Consider the following 23,464-nt stretch of genomic DNA (forward strand, 5'->3'; position numbering starts at 1 on the left):
CAGACACACACAGACACACACAGACACACACAGACACACACAGACACTCCTCTGTTACCGTGTTCCCTCTAGAATTGTGCTTTTTTATTTTTCAGAGAGAACCTGAGGAAAAGATTCCAAAAGGAACTGTTGGGAAGATGAGAGGTTTTGGAAAGGTTGCAGAAGAGGTTTACCAGGACATTGCCTGAATTGAAGTGTATTTCCTATAAGGAGAGGTTGGACAAACTTGGATTGTTTTTGCTAGAGCATCAGAAGCTAAGGGGCGACCTGAAAGAAGTTTGTAAAATTGAGGGGCATATATTGGGTGGATAGTCAGAGTCTTTTTCCCAGGGTGGAAATGTCAAATACTAGGACAGCACAGATTTAAGATGAGGGGCAAAAAGTTTGAGTTTTTTGTTTAAATACAGAGGGTGGTGAGTGCTTGGAATGCGCTGCCAGGGCAGGTGACAGAAGCAGATACATTAGCAACGTTTAAGAGGCATTCAAGCAGGCATGTGAACAGGCAAGGAATAGAGGGATACAGACCATATGCAGGCAAGTGGGATTGTATGAGAATGGCATCACGGTTGGCACAGACATGGCAGGCCAAAGGGCCTGTTCCTGTGCTCTTGCAGAAAAACCTTGGCCCCCATTTTAAAACTTGTATCCCCATATTTCAAGCCCCCTCACCTCCCTTCCTCCCTCCTGATCTCTGTGATCTCCTCTAGCCTCTGAGACTGGAGTTCCATGTGGGCTGAGGAGTGTCAGATAGAGTTTAATTTAGATAAATGTGAGGTGCTGCATTTTAATAAGGCAAATCAGGGCAGGGCTTATCACTTAATGGTGGGCTCCTGGGGAGTGCTGCGAAACAAAGAGACCTTGGGGTGCAGGTTCAGAGTTCCTTCAAAGTAGAGTTGCAGATAGACAGGGTAGTGAAGGTGATGTTTGATACTCTTGATGTTATTTGTCATTGCATCGAGTACAGGAGCTGGGATCTCATGATGCAGCTGTACAGGGCATTGATTAGGACACTTTTGGAATACTGCGTTCAATTCTGGTCTCCCTGCTATAGGAAAGACATTGTAAAACTGGAGGGTTCAGAAAAAATTTACAAGGATGTTGCCAACGTTGGAGGGTTTGTGTTATAGGAAGAGGCTGAATAGGCTGGGGCTATTTTCACTTGATTTTCAGAGACCAAGGGGTGACCTTAGCTTTATAAAATCACAAGGGGCATGGATAGGGTGAATTGCCAAGGTCTTCTTCCCCCAAGGGTGGGGGAGTCCAAAACTAGAGGGCATAGGTTTGAGGGGAGAGGAGAAAGATTTAAAAAGGGATCTAAGAGGTAACGTTTTCACACAGAGGACGGTACGTGTATGGAATGAGCTGCCAGAGGAAGTGGAGGAGGCTGGTACAATTACAACATTTAAAAGGCATATGGATGGGCACTCGAATAGGAAGGGTTTAGGAGGGAGACAGGCCAAATGCTGGCAAATGGGACTAGATTAATTTAAGATATCTGGTCGGCATGGAACAGTTGGACTGAAGGGTCTCTTTCGGTGCTGTATATCTCTATGACTCTATATTGCCTGTCAACATTCTAAAACAACTCACATTACAGTGCTCTGCATTAAATTTCATCTGCCGCGTGTCTTTCAATCCCTCCAGGTTATAACTCCTTGGAGTCTATCACTATCCACCCCTCGGTTCACAATCTGCAAATTTTCACACCAAGTCGTGTCATTAAAACAGACGAAGAAAAGCAGTGATCCTAGTATGACTCCTGAGCAACCTGAAAAACAATCATTTACCACTACTCTTTAGAGAAAGAAAACTTGAACTCATATTCCTATTACACATCAGGAAGCCCCAAAGCATTTTAGTCACTTAATGATCTTTATTGGTTTGAAAATTTGTCTGGCTGTAGCTCTGCACTAAATTGTACAGGAAAGATTTAAATATCCTTAAACCTGCTTTGATGTTGTGAGCCATTATTTACTGCACAAAGACCCTTTTCCACTGAAAAGCTTTATTACCTTCCAAGCTGCTTCTGTAAGTCAACCATATACTGGTAACACTGAGCATAGTAGGTCAATTGGGCATCAACGTAGTCATGCAGACAACGAAGGTGATGAGCCTGTGGGGGCAAGAAACAAAGAGCAGAATGGAAAAGACACATTGGCAAAAAAGGTCATTAAATCAGCAATTTGTTTTTTCTTTCAAAATCATCCAAGAGTTACGAGACAGTTTAATGTGTTTAGACTGAAATGGTATCTGTAATTACCAGTCAGGTTCTCTCTAATGGCTGTTAATGGAGATCAGCAGGGAACTGGATAAGATGACAGCATTAAATAAGCAATTCAGTAAGGCCACTGATAAGGGTTAGAGGAACTTACATGAGTGCTGCTAATTCCTTCAAGCAAAAGTCTTGTGATCTCTGCTTGGCGGTCAAATTCACTTTGTGTAATCCGCATTTCCTGCTCAGCCTACGTAGAGAGAGAGTAAATAAATGTTCGGGCATTTGAACAAGGAAATAGCTTTTCAGGGGAAAAAAGACACTTCTACTTTTTAAGCCAGATATTAGCTAAAAAATTCCGCTCACCAGAAAAATATTTAAAAATCTCAGCTCAAGAATCTAATTACAAATGTTAAGGAGAATGCGGATACTGGAAGCCAGAGTCAATAAACGTGGAAGTGGACAAATGCAGGTCAGTCAGCTTCCGAGGAATAGGAAAGTCAACGTTTCGGGCTGAAACCCTTCTCCAGGACTGGGGAGGAGGAGGGGAGCCCAGAAATAAATAGAGGAAGGGGGTGGGGCTGGGGAAAGGTAGGTGGGATAGTGATAGGTGAATGCAGATAAGGAGTTATAGTCATTAGTCAGTGTGAAGGGTCAAGCAGATATAGGAGTAGAAAGATGGACAATTAGGACAGATTAGGGAGGCAGGACATGGGATAAGACTGGGATAGAGACATTTTGAAGCTGAAGACGTCAATATTCAGGCTGTTGGGCTCAAGCTCCCACGGTGAAATATTCAGGTATTGTTCCTCCAGTTTACGTTTGGCCTCACTCTGACAGTGGAGGCGGCCAAGGATGGACATATCACCAGGGGAGCTGGAGGGAGAATTGAAATGGATGGCAACCGGAAGGTCGGGTTGGTTGGTGTGTGCAGAGCGCAGATGCTCCGCAAACTGGTCCCCTAGTCTGTGTTTCGTCTCCCTAATATAAAGGGGACCACATCAGGAGCAACGGATGCAATAAATCAGGTTGGAGGAGGTGCAAGTGAATCTCTGATTTCTGATTTCTGGAAGGATTGTTTGGGACCTTGGAAGGAGGTGAGAGGGGAGGTCTAGGGGCAGGTGCTGCAAGGAACGGTACCGGATGTGGAGGAGAGGCTGGTGGGGAGTGTAGAGGTAGAAGAACTTATTTTCTGACTATTTAATTCCCACGTTAAAAAACAGTACTATATTTTTAAATGCCCGAGTGATGGAGAGACGATAGAATTCAACTGAAATTATCTACACATTTCCTACAGATTAAGCTAACTGCACAATTAATCAATAGTTTTCTACAACTTACGAGTATGAATTTAAATGTGTAATCTCATTTGAAACTGACTAAAGTGTAAAAGAAAATGGCAACTGTCACCTCAAAAACCTAGCAATAGGATCCAACGGGCAGTCAACAGGTTTTTCCACAGACTGCAATGAATTACAAGTGGAATTTAAAAAAAATAAAATTTTTTCTTGTATGTCTTGGGGTAAGCTTTTTTATTTTAACACTGAAAACATCAAAAAAAAAAGCTTTCAAAAGAGGTTCCATGGGTCAACCATCACTTGTGTTTGTGCAGCTTTTTGAATGTCACTTTCTAGCATGCAGTTTATAGATTGCCTACAGTGTGGAAACAGGCCCTTTGGCCAACAAGTCCACACCAACCCTCAGAGCATTCATCCAGACCCATTCCCCTATAATCCACCTAATTTAGACATCTCTGAACACTACGGACAATTTCCCACGACCAATCCACCTAATCTGCACATCCTTGGACTGTGGGAGGAAACCGGAGCACTATTTTCTACAATAGCAGTTTTCCTTTGGCTAACTGCAAGCTTGTAGAGCCCCCAGATGTGAGTCAACACCTGCAGGAATTGCACACTTAAAAAGAGAAAGGCATTGATCTAGAATTAAATCATTGCAGACTTTGTGCAATCTTAATTTGTAAAATTGATAACACTGCATATTAAAGAAGAATTAAAATAATCTAAAAATTACATGCAGAAGAAACAGCTTCAAGATCTAATTTTTAAACCTATTATGTAGAACTGCTTAAGCATTCTAATGTATGGTTATCAATAACTAAGAATGTAATTATCAACGACTATTAAAAGTGCACAGCTTGACTTTACATTTAATCATTTAAATTGCACAATATCAACACTAACTGTGAAAGAACTAGATTGAACAGCAATCCATTTTAAAAATAGCAATATTAGCATCAGACTATACAGCACAGATTGATGCTATTTCTTAGTGATCAAATACAGATACTCTTTCTTTTCTCCCACTCACTCCTGAACAGCAAGTTCTCAACTCTAGCCTGTCACAAAATCCAAGTGTCACTCAGCCTCCCAATGCCTGACTCAATAGTTAGATTGACAGCTATTTCAGTGCAGCTCACTTATAACAGAAGGAACACAGAACTATGATCCAAAAGGCATGGAACTCAGTTGTAATTATACAGGTGTGTTGCACAATGCCATCCTGAAGCTCCTTTCCTACTACACGGGACGAGAAAGCGGTTTTATAACAGGACTACATTTCCATAAAAGAGCTGATTATTGGCAGATATTTAAGAAAATAACTATATCTGAAGTCAACATTTACTTATAGCTGCTACTCAAAAACCAAATTCTCAAACTTTTTGCAAAGCAATTCAAATATTAATCAGGTTACTGTGCCCTAAACACTTGAGGGTTCAGGTTTATTACAAGAAAACAGCTTTACTTTTACTTACTTTTGTCACCTCCTCTGCCCAAAGCTGTCAAGCATTTAAACAAACAACAAAGTCACTAATTTGCAACATATTTGTCAAATGCACAGACTTTTTAAAATAAGATGGATGACAGATATACAGGTGTATTATGCTAATTACTGCTCAACAAAAGAACCATAGAAGCGAAACATACCCATGGAGACAAAAATAAATTGAACTGGAGCAGCGGGTGATGCACAGTCTTAATCTGAAGACAAGTTTTGAACTTCAAGTTAACATCATACTCTTGTCAACTGAGATTCATGTCTCTTCTGTCACACTTTAAATCAGATAATCGATTTTTAGGAAGATGCTTGCTAAATTCTGAATGTTTTGAACAAAATGCTAAAAACCTTTCCTCAAAAATTTTGAAAAGTATCTTATCACTAAAGTATCAAAAGAAAAGCAAGCCGTCAGTGCTGCCCGAAAATCAATAAGGTACATTAACATACATAATAGTTCTCAGAAGAACTGTTCATATTACAATAATGTGTCAAAGCGAAAAGCGCTATAACAAAGCAGAAAGTAGAGACCTGTGTGTCTGTATGCAGAACGCTGTGATTTACCACACGATTCCTACAAATGGAGGAGTGGTCATGCACCAATCATCACTTATTTCAACCAAATGTTATTGTAGAAAGATATCAATTGTCAGAGAAAGTCCTGAGCCAGCTGTCTTGTGGTTTGCCCAACACAACTATGATAATGGAAGTGGAAGGATCACTGAGATTGGAGTACAACGAGAAACTTCCAAAATGTTCAGTGTTTCGTAAGCAGCTGTGCCAGTATTTTTGCTAAGTTATTCCATACCATAAAATTACAATAAACTGAAAGGGTACAACAATGTTTTAAAGCCTGAATTGCTTCTTTAAAACATTGGTTTTGGGAAATCCTAAATAGCTGCTTAGAACACAATGCAGCATCTCAAGACTATAAAAGAATACTGATCTGTCAATAACTGTTTAACTCAACAAACCAATAGTGCTGACTGCAAAGTAGTCTATTCCTGGTGATGCAAAAATGGTTTAAACATCAATTCAATCCAGTACAATTAAGAAAGGGTTCAACAGACTGGATCTTGTGAAACTGTCGCACTTGCTAGGGGTAAGCCAGAACCAGGGAATAATCACGTAAGATAACCATTGTTACAAAGATATAATTATGAGTTTTACACAAAAGTGGCATGAATGAGGAATGTGCTGGCACATGAAGCGATTCAAGCAGACAGCACTGAAGCATTCATGGGGCAATACCAGCAGACAGGGTGGGAAGAGGAAATTATAATCAAAGCAGGGTCATGTGCAGTCCAGACATCAGCACAGACCATTTGGGCCAAAGGATTATTGCTCTCTATAAAGGGTCTATGTAATATTGTAGCTATTCTTCAGGTACTGTATCGAAACATTCACTTAATGTTAACACGGGTAACATCATACCACATGTTACAACACATCAGTTTATATGTATACAAAGCAAATTTTCAGCTTTGACCAGCTGTCCACAAAGCAGGAAAATAGGTAGACAGGCAGCAAATACAGGCAATGACATTTTATGAAAGAAGGGACAAACAGCTTGTAAAGTCCATTTGCCTCTAATACTTTCTTAAAAGAGTAAGACATCCATCCTCCCCAAGATGGACAAGGAGCATGGTAGAAAGTGAAACTTTGGGAAACACACAAGGCTTACAACTGTGAGACAGTACATTCTCCAATGGGACAGTCCAGTGCAATTTTAGATGGTCACAGTTAAGGGGGTAAATGTCCCTGGTTGCTATTGCACATTTTGTAGCTGTGGGATCCAAAGTGATTTTGTATAATCTCAACAAAGTGATTCAGCATGACAATTCTAAAGGTGATCAAAGAACCCCAACCTCTACATGTCCTGGTAACAAGTCTGTACAATTCTGCAGTACATGCATAAAGTACTACAAGATTAATGTTGAACATGCTTATTGATACACCTAAAAGATTATCAAGAACTGCTGTAAGTGTTAAGCAGCAGCTGGGTACATCTAAAGTTTAAACAGTCCAATGTGAAGTTTTCCCATTTTGAACTGCAGCATCAGCTTATCTTCAAGCATAAGCTTTATCCATATTGTCACTCACTACTAAAATGCAAAACTTCAGGTCTTTTTTCTATTTAATCTTCTTCAGTAGAGAATGACTAAAATCATTAGGTATCAAAAGATACTGACTACATAATTCTGTATATAATTCCCACATGTGACAGTTGTGAATTTTTGTAAATATTTAAGAAAATTTGATGTGAACATTCAGTACTGAAAGGGTCAGTGCAAAAATTGTATAATTACAGAATACTAAAATTGTACAATTCCAGAGGCCACAGGGATGGGGGTCAGAAACAGTGTTGGAGTAAACACAAGGACAGCTATACCTCCTCTTGCTATCAAATGTCAATTATTCAATGGCAGTCACAACATGCGACTTTAACAAGAATTAAAACAAAAGGTGAATTATTTTAGCAGGACAAGAGATGCATCCATCTGGAATTGAGCAAATTTTGCTTCTCCTCCCAACTAAAATTAGAGAGGAAGATTTATTTAAATATTAAAGCCCTGAGGAAAAGAAAATTGAAAATCTAGATAAATACACTGCAGTAAAGTAGGGAGAACAAGTTTTAAAATGAGTACAAAACTACTAATTCAAATCTACCTTGTTTAGTAGTTTGCCCGAGATAACAAGTACAAACTTGTCAACCCAGGATCACCAGGTTGTGATAGCAAGAGTAAGCATTCAAGTATAAAGTCAAAACACACAAGGCCAACAAACCTTCAGCCATGTTACATGCAGCAAGTTGAGCATGTAAGAGAAATTTACCATAAAGTTGTCTCCTTCAGCTTCAGAAGCGTTTAGTTGCTAGAACATTCAGGTAAAGTAAACAAGGACAAGAGACAGTCATATTAGCCAAATGACAATAACTTAAGCTGTAAAGCTGAAGAGGCGCACACTGTATAAAATACAGTATACTTTAATCAACAGTGGATTCAGGTTCACTACCATGTTATTATCATATTGTACACGGCATAATAATGCACTGTTTTAGAAATCAAACTTCTCAACTCTGATTCACAGATGTTTGAGGAACACTGCTCTACAAGCAACAGTGCCTTCTCTAACCGGCCATGTGAGAGAGTTCATGTACTGGCCAGTTATTTAATTGGAGGCACCAACACCAAAACAAATTCCTTTCTCAGCAACCAGCAACAGTGCTAGTAATCTGGTGTGGGATTTGTGATTTTTTTCTCTGCTGTGTAGTCTCAGGATTACTTATTAGCATCCAATTGCTTTGGTAGCTGGCATCTGCTAACTCCCAGTTGTATACCTGGTCTAAATGCCTATTAACTTGATGTTAAGGCACTCATCTAGATTTTATCATAGTCCGAGCCCAAACCAGTTTGAACAGCTACTGTAAAGCTCAATCAATTGAATTAAATACCAACACCCTCACTCACATACAGATAAGAAAATATAACACATAGATTGATAGTGTCAGAGCAACAATCACATTGTAATTACAGACCTGCTATTCTTGCGACCATTCCAAAAAACAATATCATGGCTTTTTGAACCATTTGAGAACTTACTCTAACATAGTCAAGCTTTTAAAATAACTTATATAATTATTCAGTATCAAAATAATAGCATTTTAGTTTAATTAAAACTCAAATTCAAACTAATTTTTGCACTTGGGATGAAAGGTGTTTAGAAATGGAATGCTTTCAAACTGGCATCAGAATTAAACATTTCTAGCTCAGATACTGTATGTGGCAAATGAAAAATAGTCTCTACCATGCACCTACCACATGCTTTACTCTGCAGCACAAAGCCATACTACTTCAGCGACTTCTTTTCAATTACCTATATCCTTCAGCATTATTGAAATCTAACAGAATACAAGAAAGCTCAAAAAAGGTGAGGAAAGGCCTTTTGGCTAATCAATTCTTGCTTAAGTACATTAATTGTGTTGTTAGAATCTAGAACCATAAAATCCCTACAGTGCAGTAAGAGGTCATTCGGCCCATCGAGTCTACACCGACCCTCTGAAGAACATCCTACAAAGACCAAGGCCCCCACCCTATCCCCATAAGCCCGCATTTACCTTGGCTAATCCACCTAGGCTGCCCCGGACACTACGGCAATTTAGCATGGCCAATCCTGCAACCAGCACATCTTTGGGCATCTAAATATCTGCACATCTAAATATACTTAAATAACCCTAATCACTTTGCTTCTAAGCCTTGTGATAGTAGTTTTACCAAGCATATTTTACTTTAGAATAAATATATTTTTCTTGCTATCAGTTGCTGGTCTCTAACAGATCAGCAATAAAACAAGTTGGGATAGAAAACAAGGAAAAAAACTTTTATCAATCATCTTGAGACAAATTCTAGCACAGACTGGAGAGATGAAGGAATACTGTGCAATCAGAGAGCGAACCACTCAATATCATTCTCATCAGCAGTCATTTAAGAAATATCCAATGAATCATCTGACTTCTTCAATGATGGGTTAATCTAATAATTGAAGGAAAGTGATTTACTTTTAGTCAAGTGATTAGGCCTATCTCCTGTTTCTCTATCATCCCATCTCAACCACCGCCAGTGTTTTACCATCTTGAATGTGTGGAATTCAAAATACTTATCCTCATTTATAAATCCCCTCTTGTAGCATGCAGCTTTCTCTAATCTTGCATCCACATTCCTATCTCTCATTCTTACAACTCTGACATTCTGTATATTTACTTTCTCTTTCTTTCTTTGTTCAATTATCAGTTGCCTTTTGCCACGATATTCTTGCTTTTGGAACATACTTCCTCAAATTTTTTTTTGTCACTCTCTTATTTTTGGAAGATTTCTCAAAACTACTTTCTGTTATGCCTTCCTTTAGTCACAATCACCAAATGTTTTACCTTTTCCTGGGTGACTGGTCTCTCTTTATCCTATTTTCCCAATCCTCAGGATGTGGGATTCTGACAAAGCTATTCAATTGTAAGTTTCTGTACCAACCGATCTGATTAATCCTTGTGATAAGCCCAAAAGCAAGAGCCATGTCGAATGCAGATGAAAAACCACAATCTGTACATGTGGCAATCATCCCCTGAAAAACTTTTTAATACACTTTGACTCTATGAGATTCAGAGTTATAGAGCACAGAAACAGGCCCTCTGGTCTAACTCCGTCCATGCTGACCAGCTACCCCAACTATTATAGTGCTATTTGCCAGCATTTGACCCATTTCCCTCAACCTTTCCTATTCATGTACCCATTCAAATGCCTTTTAAATGGTGCAATTGTACCCACCTCACCACCTCCTCTGGCAGCTCATTCCATACATGCACCACCCTGTGTGAAAACATTGCCCCTCAGGTCCCTTTTAAATCTTTCCCCTCTCACCTTAAACCTGTGCCCTCTAGTTTTGGACTCCCCCACCGCAGGGAAAAGACTGTGTCTATTTACCCTATCCATGACCCTCATGATTTTATAAGCGTCTATAAGGTCACCCCTCAGCCTCCAACACTCCAGGGGAAAAAATCCCCAGCTTATTCAACCTCTCCCTATAGCTCAAACTCCATCCCCCCAATCACAGCAATATCTTTGAAAGGGTTCAGAAAAGATTCACAAATTTAACAACATCCTTCCTCTCGCTGGGAGACCAGTAGTGAATGCAGTATTCTAAAAGTGTGCTCACCAATGTCCTGTATAACTGCAACATGATGCTCCAAACCCCACACCCAATGCACTGACCAATAAGGCTTCTGCAAGAATCCTTCTCCCCTTATTGCCATGCACCGATCTCTGCCGAGAGCACATCAATATACTTTCTATTTGTTTGGGCACTACCACCACAACTCACCCACTGCGCTATTTACTACATAGATATGGTGGAGGTCAAAAGCCCAGCAATTTCAAGAAGTGCAACATAAGTATTATAATTATCCATAGCAACTTGAATTAGGAATTTTCTTGGATTTTTATGAAGTACTGTACTATAGGGCCTTTCATAACACCCAAACTATATGCCTTCATACTCACCTTCACTTTAGAGTTACAACCGAACTTGGATTCAGTTAGCCATTGCAAAATCTAAATGTCTCAGGGTTCAGCACGAGGCCGTCCATTTTGTATTCAAGACAGACAAATGGGAACTCTCTCTAGTGGCGAAAAATTAGCAACTGTGGAGTAGCAAAGGAATTTAGGCATCCAAGTAGGTTATATTTCAAGGATCAGTTATGTAAGCTTGGTTTACAAAATTGTTTCAACTGAAATTACAGAAAGTTCAATGCATGGGATCATCCTCCTAATGACTGTCATAAAGTGTGGCTACGTCGTGACTCAAACACTGCTACCAAAGGCCACATCATTTGAATTTATCAACCTGATATTCAATGCTTCTGCCAAAGATGGAAACGAAATGGCCAGCTTGGGACCATCCAGACATAAATCTCTGCTTTTTCATATTCCGGAGGCTTTTGCTCTGCACGGTTCCAGATGGGAGCTGAACAGAGTAGTTATTTAAGCACCGGTTCCACGTACAACCTACAGACTGAGTGTTCGCAAATGACAGACTTGCATTCATATAACAACTTTCATGACCTCAGTGTTCAATGAAGTGCTTTTCAAGTGTAGCCCTACTGTAATGTATGAACCAGTCAAATTGTACACAGCAATTACACAAACTGCAATGTGATAGTGGCCAGATGATCTGTTTATGTGACAGTTGAGGGATGAAAATAGTGTTTACCCAGATATAGTCCCCTGCATGTTTTCAAAATAATGGTAGGAATCTTTAACACCCAAGGTCATCTTGCTTGAAGGTGCAAATGAGGCCTTTGGTTTAACACCTCATCCAAAACTCATCTTTGAAATGTGCAACACAATCACTAAGCACTGCATTCAAGTCTCTGTAGTAGAACTTGAATCTATATCTTCCTCTAGATCAACAAGTTAAACCACTGAATCCTGACAGATACCAAAATTGTTCGCAGTATGCTACACATCTCAAAAAGTACTACATTTATTATGGAAAAATAATACACAATTTAAAAAAAAATTAATGTGGACATTATTGGCTAGACCAGCAACTGTTGTCCATCCCTATAGGCTCAGAGGGCAATTAAGAGTCAACTCCATGACTATGGGTCTGGAATCACTTGTAAGCCAGATCACAATGGCAGAATTCCTTCCCTAAATGACATTAGGGAACTGGACTTTTTTTTGAAAAAAGAAACATTTGAAAATGGTTACATGGTCACCATTAAGCCAAGGTTTTGTTCCACGTTTTTATTGAATTCACATTTCCCCGTTTACCATGATGGGGTTTGAACCTATGTCCCCCAGAATATTTCCATATGGGTTCTGGTGACCTTACTATGAAACCAGTGTCCTTAACGCGCTTAAGAGAAATCCTTTACAGCATTTCGAATCAAGTTAATGTTTTAAATAACTGATATTTATTTAAACTTGGCTAAGATAATGCCTTAAATTAAAAACTTACAAACAAGCTTATCCACCATAACAGAAGTTGTTATTTAAGGCTGTCTGCGTTCTAAGAATAATTTCTTACACTTTCATATACAAATCTCCAGAATACTTTAAGCATACAGGGCTCAATAGTTGGGAGATTTTCCAAGTAGATCTCTACCTTAAAATTACAACAGGCTATTCCTACCAGTTTGTGCTTTACTTACTGCTGACCGGGCTTCTGAGACTTTTGCCTTCTTCAGTCTTGCTTTTGCTGCATCTAAATCCAGTCTTTTATTCTGCAACAGTTTACGTTCCTTCTGTAACCAACAATCAAACCTGAACATCAATGATATAGAAGACCAATAATAATTCAATTGAATAAATTGTTCAGCACAGAAAGGACCTCTCTTCCCATTCTGCATCACGATCCTTTATGGTGCATTACCAGACTGTTAGCTGTTAGTGCAATGAAGGGCCTGTCTACACAGCCATTCTCCACTCAAACTCAGTCTGATAGTATTGGAAATAAATCAGATACAAAAGCTGGAACAGTCTCAGAAGAAATGCATAACTGAGTCATAGAAAAAAGAAGACAAACACAAAATGGAGAAACTCAGCACATCAGGTCGCATCTGTGAAGAGAGAAACAGCGTTAATGTTTCGAGTTCATCGAGTTCCGAAGAAGAGTCGTACCAAACTTGATAACTGTTTCATTTTCCACAGGTGTTGACAGACCTGCTGAGTTTCTCCAGCATCCTGATTCAGATTTCCAGCACCCACAGTGTTTTGTCTTTATTACGGAGAAAGGAAAGCTGCCAGTCTGTGTGGACTAACTGGGGTAGCAGATGTTATAATTAATTCAAGCATTTTCAATTTATTCAGTTAAGGTTTTTAGGTCAAGCTTCCAGTAGGTGATAGTTGCTAAGATACCCATTAGCTATCAATGTTGCTCGTAAAATAAACTGGGGGAGAATTGCCCTGGACAATTGCCAACACCCACTTATCCAACATTACAGTTTAAATTGAATTCGTAACAGAAAATTTAAGTCTCTAATGCATTTCAACAGAAGAGCAGAGAGCAGATTTGACATATAGAAAAGGAAAGTCAAGTCAAGTCAAAGTTATCGCTTGCTAATTCTTAATGGAAGCTGCTCTCCTGCACAATCATGGGGTGTACACATGGCAGGAAGGAGAGAAATATCACATCCACAAAAAAAAAATTCAGAACTCTGGAGATGGAAAACTGGCCATAAATGTAACAAACAACAAAGATGCATTGGCATTAAAGTGGAAGTGGCTTCAACTTACAGATATTGTTCTGTAGTCTCCTTCCAGGAAGTTCCTGAGGGGGGCCAAAAAGTTAACTTCTGAGGAATGTATTAACTCCTTTTCTGCAGTACCAATTCGGTTTTCGGTTTCTCCACATTTGATAAGAGCACTGCCTGTTGGGAGGAAAATAATATTTATAATTACTCAGGCTCTTCCTTTACCTGATTAAAATAGGGACTTTTCTCACTTCCATTTCAATATAATTCTATTATTTTGTTTGAGCCCTGTAGTATAATGGGTGAATTATATTCTCTACAGCTGGGATTTTACAGACCCAACACAGCAACTTATCCTGTGGCAGCAATTTTGTGTTTCTGATACTGGTCTACGCATTGAAAATATAACTGGACCATCACAGCAGGACGGTATCATGACTCCCCCTAGACAGGTTAAAAACCTGAAAAGAAAGGAATCCCTAAAAAAAGAAACTCTGGTAGAAGTTGATAGACAAGATTTCATTTTTTAAAACTTCTACTTTTACAGTCAAACCCAAAATCAATGTAAAATTAAGCAAAATTAAGGTTCCAAATATGGCGGCACGGTGGCTCAGTGGTTAGCACTGCTGCCTCACAGTGCCAGGGACCCGGGTTCAATTCTACCCTCGGGCGACTGTGTGGAGTTTGCACATTCTCCCCGTGTCTGCGTGGGTTTCCTCCCACAGTCCAAAGATGTGCAGGCTAGGTGGATTGGCCATGCTAAATTGCCCATAGTGTTCAGGGATGTGTAGATTAAGTGAGTTATAGGGGGATGAGTTTGGGTGGGTGCTCTGAAGGGCCTGTTTCCACACTGTAGGGATTCTAAAGATTCATACAATAACAAACGATTTCTTACGTAAGAAAAAGTTTCCAACTAATACTACAAAGACAAAGGACTCTCAAATAAAATGACCACCAGTGCAGTTTTAACTTTACCTCTGGTACATCCCTCAGTCCTTGTGTTTTTCACTGGCTGCAAATTCAATTGGAAGTTCCAAATATGGCTGACACCAAAGAACACACTCATACAAGTTCTGCACCCTGATAGCGTAATTTTCCAAAGTTCCTTTTCATCATCAACAACCAGTTCACAGATGAGGACCCTGATAAAAACGTTTATACTTTGTTGTAGGTTTACAATTCATTCTCATTTAGCTTGCTTGCAAATTGTGCACGTTGCAGCAGCACAAGCTGTAGCTTAACACCAAATTAGGTACTGTTTCCATTTTCTGGTGTACTAGCTCCCATCTCCACAGTTAACTTGGTTATAGTCTAGTTTACCACTTTTTCTCTTATCTGAAACCTCTCTCTCTAACCAGACTAACTTCTCTGTAACCCAATGATCTAACAGCCAGGAACTCAAATTATCACTCCATCCAGAGTTCTCTCTTTTTTCACTTTGGACCAAAAGGGACATCTCACAACTAAATGTTTTGTATGGGATGGTTTAAACTAGTTTGGCAGGGGGTGGGGAACCGAATTTATAATTCAGAGGATGAGATATTCGGCCTTCCAACAGACACAACAGGGAGCGAGGTGGTTTATAAAGAAATGCGGTCGATGGAGAGTAATTGCAGACACCGAGATGGTTTGAGGTATGTATACTTCAATGCTAGAAGTATCAGAAATAAAGCGGATGAACTTAGAGCATGGGTCGGTACTTGGGCCTACAATGTTGTGGCCATTACAGAAACTTGGGTAACTCGGAGAGGAATGGTTGTTGGAAGCTCCGGGGATTTAGATGCTTTAAAAGAAGCAGGGACGGTGGAAAAAGAGGTGGGGGAGTGGCATTGCTAGTCAGGGCGAGTATAGCAGCTACTGAAAGGCAGTTCGAGAATGATGTGTCTACAGAGTCAGTTTGGGTTGAGGTCAGGAACAAGAAAGGAGCAGTCACTTTGTTGGGGTTTTTTTTTTTTTTTAAACAGACTCCCTATTAGTTGCAGAGAAGTAGAGGAGTGGATTGGGAGGCAGACACTGGAAAGGTGCAGAAGTCACAGGGTTGTAGTCATGGGTGACTTCAACTTTCCAAATATTGATTGGAAACATTTTAGTTGTAATAGTTTAGATGGAGCAGATTTTGTCCAGTGTGTTCAGGAAGGATTCCTGACACCGTATGTAGATAGACCAACACGAGGAGAGGCCACTTTGGATTTGGTGCTTGGCAACGACTCGGGCCAAGTGTTAGACCTGTTGGTAGGAGAGCATTTTGGTGGTAGCGATCATAACTCTGTTTCCTTCACGACAGTAATGGATAAGGATAGGTTCATATGGCAGGGTAAAGTTTACAACTGGGGGAAGGGTAATTACAATTCAGTTAGGCAAGAGCTGGGTAACATAAATTGGGAACAGATGCTGTAAGGGAAGAGCACCACAGAAATGTGGAGATTGTTTAAGGAATGCATACTGCACGTGCTCAATATGTTTGTCCCTAGCAGGCAGAGAAAATGCGGTCGAGTGAGGGAGCCATGGTTCTCAAGAGAGGCCAAACGACTGGTTAAGAGGAAGAAGGAGGCTTATGAGAGGTTTAGGAAAAGAGGAACGGAAAAGGCTCTAGAGGGATACAAGTTAGCTAGGAAGGAGCTGAAGAAAGGGCTTAGGAGAGCTAGAAGGGGGCATGAGAAAACCTTGGCAGATAGGATCAAGGAAAACTCCAAGGCTTTTTACATGTATGTGCAGAACAAGAGAATGACCAGAGAAAGGGTAGGGCCGAACAAGAATTGTAAAAGGGAATTTGTGCACAGAGCCTAAAGAAATAGGAGAGGTCCTTAATGAATACTTTTCTTCAGTATTCACAACTGAGAGGGACCTAGTTGTAGAGGAGGACGTTGTGAGCCAGGCAGGTAGGCTAGAGGAGGTCGATGTTAGTAAAGAAGATGTGCTAGGAATTCTGAGGAAGTTGAAGATAGATAAGTCCCCCCGGGCCTGATGGGATTTATCCAAGGATTCTATGGGAAGAGAGGGACGAGATCGCAGGGCCTTTGGCGATGATCTTTTCGTCCTCACTATCCACAGGCATAGTGCCGGAAGATTAGAAAGAAGCAAACGTCATTCCCTTGTTCAAAAAAGGGAACAGGCTCAACCCTGGAAATTACAGGCCAGTTAGTCTTACGTCAGTGGTGGGCAAATTATTGGAAAGGGGTCTGAGAGACAGCATTTATGATCACTTGGAAAGGCACAGTTTGATTCGTGATAGTCAGCATGGATTTGTGAGGGGTAGATCAAGCCTCACAAACCTTATTGAATTCTTTGACGAGGTGACCAAACACGTGGATGAAGGTGGAGCAGTGGATGTGGTATACATGGATTCAAGTAAGGTGTTTGATAAGGTTCCCCATGGTAGGCTCATGCAGAAGGTAAGGAGGCATGGGATAGGGGGAAATGTGGCAGATTGGATTCAGAATTGGCTGACCCTTAGAAGACAAAGGGTGGTAGTGGACGGAAAATATTCAACATGGTGTTCAGTTACGAGTGGTGTACCACAAGGATCTGTTCTGGGTCCTCTTCTATTTGTGATTTTTGTAAATGATTTGGATGAAGGAGTGGAAGGGTGGATTAGCAAGTTCGCGGACGATACAAAGTGAGTCACGTTGTGGACAGTGCGGAGGGCTATTCTTGGTTACAAAGGGACATTGATAGAATGCAGAGCTGGGCTGAGAAGTGGCAGATGGAGTTTAACCCTGAAAAGTGAGAGGTGATTCATTTTGGAAGTATTAACTTGAAAGCAGAATGCAGGGTTAACGGAAAGATTCTTGGCAGTGTGGAGGAGCAGAGGGATCTTGGGGTTCATGTTCACAGTTCCCTCAGAGCTGCCACCCAGTTGGATAGGGCTGTTAAGAAGGCGTATGGTGTGTTAGCTTTCATTAATAGAGGGATTGAGTTCAAGAGCCGTGAAGTTATGCTCCAGCTGTACAAAAGCCTGGTTCGGCCACATCTGGAGAATTGTGTCCAGTTCTGGTCACCTCATTACAGGAAAGATGTGGAAGCGTTGGAAATGGTGCAGAGGAGATTTACCAGGATGTTGCCTGGAACTGAGGGAAGGTCTTACAAGGAAAGGTTGACAGAGCTAGGGCTTTTCTCTTTAGAACGACAGAGGATGAGAGGTGACTTGACAGTGGTGTACAAAATGATCAGAGGTAGAGATAGAGTAGACAGCCAGAGACTTTTTCCTAGGGTGGAGGTAGCTTTTACGAGGGGACATAGTCTTAAAGTGAAAGGAGGTAGCTACCGGGGAGACGTCAGAGGTAGGTTCTTTACTCAGAGTGGTAGGGGCGTGGAATGCATTGCCAGAGAGGGTAGTGGAGTCTGCCTCATTAGGGGCATTTAAGCGGCTATTAGATAGGCATATGGATGATAGTATAAGGTAGCGGTGGAGGTTAGATAGACCTTAGGTTTAGGGTAAAAGTTCAGCACAACATCGTGGGCCGAAGGGCCTGTACTGTTCTATGTTCTAACTAAGAGCCTTTCCACGGTACAGAGTTCATCTCAATGGAGATTCCTCTATGGTTGTTTAGTGCCAGGGAATCAAACCATTTCAAAGTGATCAGAAATTAAGTTTTGCACAGAAGACAGCAATTTGAAACCAGTATACGCCTGAGAGTTACTCCCAATGGCCAGCAATTATTAACAGCTTGGTTGTTAACATGATGATCATTGTTTGACTGGCACCCTTTTAAATGACCAAACAATCAGGTTGGTTGACTTGTCTAATATTATAAGCTGGCACAGGGAGGTTTAAGTCTGATGAGAGAACATAGAAAAGTAAGAAATAGGAGCTGGAGGAGGTCATTTGGTCAGAGTCTGCTCTGCCATTCAACAAGGTCATGGCTGATCACCTCCTTCAACTCCAGTTATGAAAGCTGAAGTTCGTCAACTATGTTAAAATACTGAAGTCGTTTACATTCAGGTTAAACCACCATTTATCACAGAACACCACAATACAGAAAAGGCCAATCGCGCCTGTGGCATTCCATGGTATTATTTTAGTAAGCAATTATAACATCTTTAAGAAATAAGTTGTTTTAAAACTGTACTTAGTAATACAAAAAGTAGTTAGGTTTTGTCTAAATGGTTGAATTCTCTTACCATATGCAGTGCCAGGACCAAATTCATTTCCAGCCTCAATCATATACTGCCCCAATTGTTCACAGTTATTTAGACGAGGTGGTGCTTTTCGATCCAGTTTCTCATATACAAATTCTTCTATTCTTGCATCTGAAAGATGAAAGGGTAGAAGCGAATGAAATCTGATTTACAGATCATGCTAATATATTAGAAGACTGCAAATGAGGTTCAATTTCTGCATTTGCCACATGCAGTTAAAAACTACTGTAGTTGCATTTTAACAGCAATCATGAATTCAGTCAGAATATCTTAAGGTGCTTGATTTCAACAATTATTCTACTTGTGGACTGGGTAGTTGAATAGAAACAACTGTAGGTTATTCAGTCCCCAAATCTTGTTTCACCACTCAGATGAACACGGATCTGTACCTCATCTTCACTTAAAGACTTTAGCTCCATACCATTTCTTACCTACAGTTACTGAATGAGATAGGTCCATTCAAGCTCAAGTTGACGGGGATGAAAATCTCCATTGTCTGCTGGTTGTAAAGTTTTTTTTTCTTTAGAGGAACCACCTTGTGTGTGTTATTAATTGATTTATTTGTAGGCATGAGTTTACAGAACAAAATTAACCCGAACACTCAGCTAACTCCAGCTGACAATCTTGCTTAAAGAACACCAAAGCACATCCCCATCCCTGGACAGCTGATGGTGGTATGCTGATAGCATTGGGTAATCTTGCACAGTTTAATAACTCAAATAAAAGCAAAATACTATGAATCTTAAATAAAAAAAGAGTGCTGTAAAAATGCAGGAGGTCAGGAAACATCTGTGGAGAGAGAAAGCAAAAAGTTAACAGAATTTTGGTTCAAAAGAAGAGTCATTGGATTCAAAATGTTAACTGCTTTTCTTTCTCCACAGATGTTGCCAGACATGGCAAGTTTTGCCAGTATTTTCTGTTTTAATTTTAGTTGGAACCCCACTGCTGGGGTTCCACACATTTAAATTTGTGATGCAACTCAACTGGGAGAGTTTGAAGTCAATACAGGCTGCGTGAAATACACCACTATTCCACAGCACTAAGAAACATTACTCAAGAAACAATGGGAAAGGGAAAGGTGCAATAAGGCTGAGTGACCTTGTACACCAGCTGCTGAAAATAAGCCAAAGGTGCAGCAGGTGGAGGAGGTGGGAAAAGGTATGTTGGCCTTCATATCAAGAGGATTTGAGATCAAGAGCAAGGAAGTCTAGCTGCAATTGTGTAAGTGTGGTCTCACCAAGACCCTTAGAGTGGTGTGTGCAGATTTGGCTTGCTTATCTGAGGAAGGATGTTCTGGCTACAGAAGGAGTACCATGAAAGGTTACCAGACTGATTCACGGGATTACATGACTGATTAATGAAGAGAAACTCTATTTGTTAGGATGATATTCACTGGGGTTTTGAAGACTAAATGCGTGTGCGTGTGCGAGAGAGTGAGTGAGTGACAGATGTGAAGGATTTTTTTCACCCAGAGTGGTGAGCCTGGGGAATTCTTTCAAGGAGAAATTAGATATAATTCTTAGGGCTAAAGGGATTTAAGGGTATGAGGAGAAAACAGGACCAGGGTACAGAGTTGGATGGTCTGTTACAATCATATTGAGCAGGTTCAAAGGCCCAATGGCCAACTCCTTTTCCTATTTTTTATGTTTCCAAATTTCTATTCCAAATGATAAACATTATTTAACCTCTCATCACCACAGCTAAAAATTAAAAGAAAGAAAAGAAACTTTAAGCTTCATCATGATTTGCTGATTGAAAGGTTTTATACTCCAGAAACTTGTCCGATGTTTGAAACCAGATGCTCAACATTAGCATACAAAAAGGAAAATTCTGTTGATGCTAGAAATCAGAAATAAAAAACACAACATGCTGGAAATATTCAGCATGTTGTGTTATCATTTATGGGGATAGAAAATTAACACTTCAACTGATAGTCTTTTGCCAGAATTAGGAAAGCTACACACATAACAGGTTTGAAGCAAGTGAATGGGAGAGAGTGGGAAAAAGAACAAAAGAGAAGGCCTATGATAAACTGGAAGGCAGGAGAGGTTAATGACAAAAGGACTGATGGTGTAGGATTAAAGGGGAGTAACAGCAGCATTAGGAAAGATAAAAGAATACATCGAGTGCAGTTGTGAACGCAAGTGTCATAAGCAATTGCTACCTGCATCCAAAGAAAGAAACAAAGTAAATCAGAAAAGTCAAAAGAAAACAAAATGGGGGCAGAGTTTCTGATCTGGAACTGTTGGACTCTCTGAACTTCAAAAGAGTACCTCTGGGGCTGTGGGTAGAGAGTCTTAGTCAGATCATATTCAAGCACTAAAATGGTAAAAACTTGAGCTCAGGCTTGTGGACTGCAACACTGGTCACTCAATCTGCATTTGGTCCCACCATATTGAGGGGAATCAATATGGCAAACTACACTGAAAGTAGTTGCATATTGCTGTTTCACCTCAAAGAACTGTTTGTCGCCTTGGATGGTAAACAGTGAGGAGATATCTCTTCCTGGAGATGCTATGACTTGCGAAGGGAAGAGGTTTAAGGATGAGAGATGGTGTAATGGAGGAATGGTCACTTTGGAATGTTGAAAAGAGACAAACACATGTTTGGTGGTGGCATCATGCTGAGGTGAAGAAAAATTATGCATTGAAGAGAGAGGCTGGTGGGGTGAATGGCAAGAAGAGGAGCTCTCACATGGTTTTGGAAAGCTAGGGGACAGGAAGGCATTGCTGCAGAAGAACATGAAATGGAACAGATGTGGTCAAACACTCTGTCACCACAATGGGGAGGGAAATCTTCAATTGAGGAAAAAGGAAGACATTTTGTAAGTGCTGGTATGGAAGGCTACATGATAAAAAGTGTGTGACGGAAACAGACAATGCAGAAGAATTGAATAGGAGTCCCTACTGAAAGGTGAGGTGTGTAGTCAGAGTTTATTGATTTATTTACTTCTACTTTCAGCCATCATGTTGGTTGGTATAGTGTAAGGAAAAACAACTTTACTTTGGATAAGGGAATTCTTGCTGACAACGTTGCAGATGGTTAAGAAACTTAGTTTTGATACATCTCTCAACCATTGAAAAATTTTAAATGTGCTTTCTGAGAAATCTCCAGCAAGAAACACTGATATGAAGTTGAAGAGTTTTAGTAACAGGATTCTTTAAAAACTTTACGAACAGTAGTTACATTTCTCACTTTTGGCAATGAAAGTACCAAAGTACATAAAAACTGACACCTTGAAAAACCACAAAGCCATAAATTCTCAATTGTGAAATTCTCTACAGTTTCAAACCAAAGGTTCTGCCCTATGTAACCTCAAATCTTAATAGTGCAAACTCTTCAAGCTAATTAGATTCTTCCTTCATCCCAATAAATACAATTAAGAGTTGAACACGCAAGAAGCCAAGTTTGAATTAAAAAAAAATCAAATCACATGCTCCGAAGCAATTCTCTCTAAGAATACCATAAATAAAACAGCCTAACTTGACCAAAATTAAATCTAAGGGCTCTTTCATGGTGTGAATATGGTTTTCCAAAGGGGTTTGATTTATTCAGCCGGTAACACAATATAAAGACATAAAACAATTAAAAAAGGCACATCATAGCATAAATGCTCGAATTTACAGCATCCAATATGAACTGACTGAATTGATTGTCCCAGTTAAGGGTTGTAACTTCTACACATCCTGTGAACTGCAGTTCTAAGGTTATTGTATTTAAATCTAATACTAAACTGAAGGTACTAGGGCATTTTCAAAAAAAAAAAAAAAAAATTTACACAATAAACCATTTCTTACTTGGATTAGGTTGTAACAACACCTCCGTCTGTTTCATTATCTTCTCAGTCCATAGTTTTGTGCTTTCTGCTTTGCTCAGTAGATTCTCTAGGTGGGCATCCAACTCTGTCTTCTCAGCTTGGCCCAGCTTCTCCTCTGTAAACTGAAGCAGACTAATTAGATGAAAGTAAGTTTTATAAATTGCGGAAAGACTTTCAGTATAACAATACTGCAACTCCAGTGTACACCACTGGGAAATAACTATATGCTGTCCTAACACTGTAAAGATAGTATTAATGATAGCAAACTCTCAAATTAGACAAAAACCAAAAGATCTGCGGATGCTGTAAATCAGGAACAAAAACAGAAGTTGCTGGAAAAGCTCAGCAGGTCTAGCAGCACCTGTGAAGGAGGAAACAGTTAACGTTTCCGGTCCGGTGACCCTCCCTCAGAAAACTCTGTTTTCTCCTTCACAGATGCTGCCAGACCTGCTGAGCTTTTCCAGCAACTTCTGTTTTTGTGTCTCAAAATTAGACATCTATTTAGTAGCCTACCAAAGAGATTTGAATTCACCCCATCAAACCAAACCCAACTGTAGAGCTTGATTAAATGACCTCAAGGATTCAGTGTTAGGAAGAAGAATAGCTCTTACATCCAGTTCCTCTATTCAATACTTGTTCTTAACATTGGTAATTTGTGTTAGATATGCCTCATACTTATTGGAAACGCAAAGTATGATTAAATATAATTTGTTTGATTACACCATAGAATATACAAACAGACAAACATTTTTGT

General features: G+C 40.0%; 1 protein-coding gene across 3 annotated transcripts in view; it reads right to left on the bottom strand.

The window, feature by feature from the left end:
• sh3glb1b (SH3-domain GRB2-like endophilin B1b) overlaps positions 1 to 23,464 on the bottom strand; it is a 156,145-nt gene that overhangs the window by 4,045 nt on the left and 128,636 nt on the right. The window contains exons 2-8 of one of the 3 annotated variants that reach the window (XM_048601713.1): positions 22,691 to 22,832; positions 18,876 to 19,004; positions 13,798 to 13,931; positions 12,714 to 12,806; positions 7,844 to 7,882; positions 2,373 to 2,462; positions 2,013 to 2,113 (exon numbers count right to left, since the gene is read on the bottom strand). In XM_048601713.1, coding sequence (XP_048457670.1) covers positions 2,013 to 2,113; positions 2,373 to 2,462; positions 7,844 to 7,882; positions 12,714 to 12,806; positions 13,798 to 13,931; positions 18,876 to 19,004; positions 22,691 to 22,832 — 728 coding nt within the window. Of the gene's footprint in view, positions 1 to 2,012; positions 2,114 to 2,372; positions 2,463 to 7,795; positions 7,883 to 12,713; positions 12,807 to 13,797; positions 13,932 to 18,875; positions 19,005 to 22,690; positions 22,833 to 23,464 lie in introns of all 3 variants that reach the window. The other 2 variants (XM_048601712.1, XM_048601714.1) reach the window with 2 other exon arrangements.

This window comes from Rhincodon typus, chromosome 10, assembly GCF_021869965.1.
Source record: "Rhincodon typus isolate 14 chromosome 10, sRhiTyp1.1, whole genome shotgun sequence".
NCBI lineage: Eukaryota > Metazoa > Chordata > Chondrichthyes > Orectolobiformes > Rhincodontidae > Rhincodon > Rhincodon typus.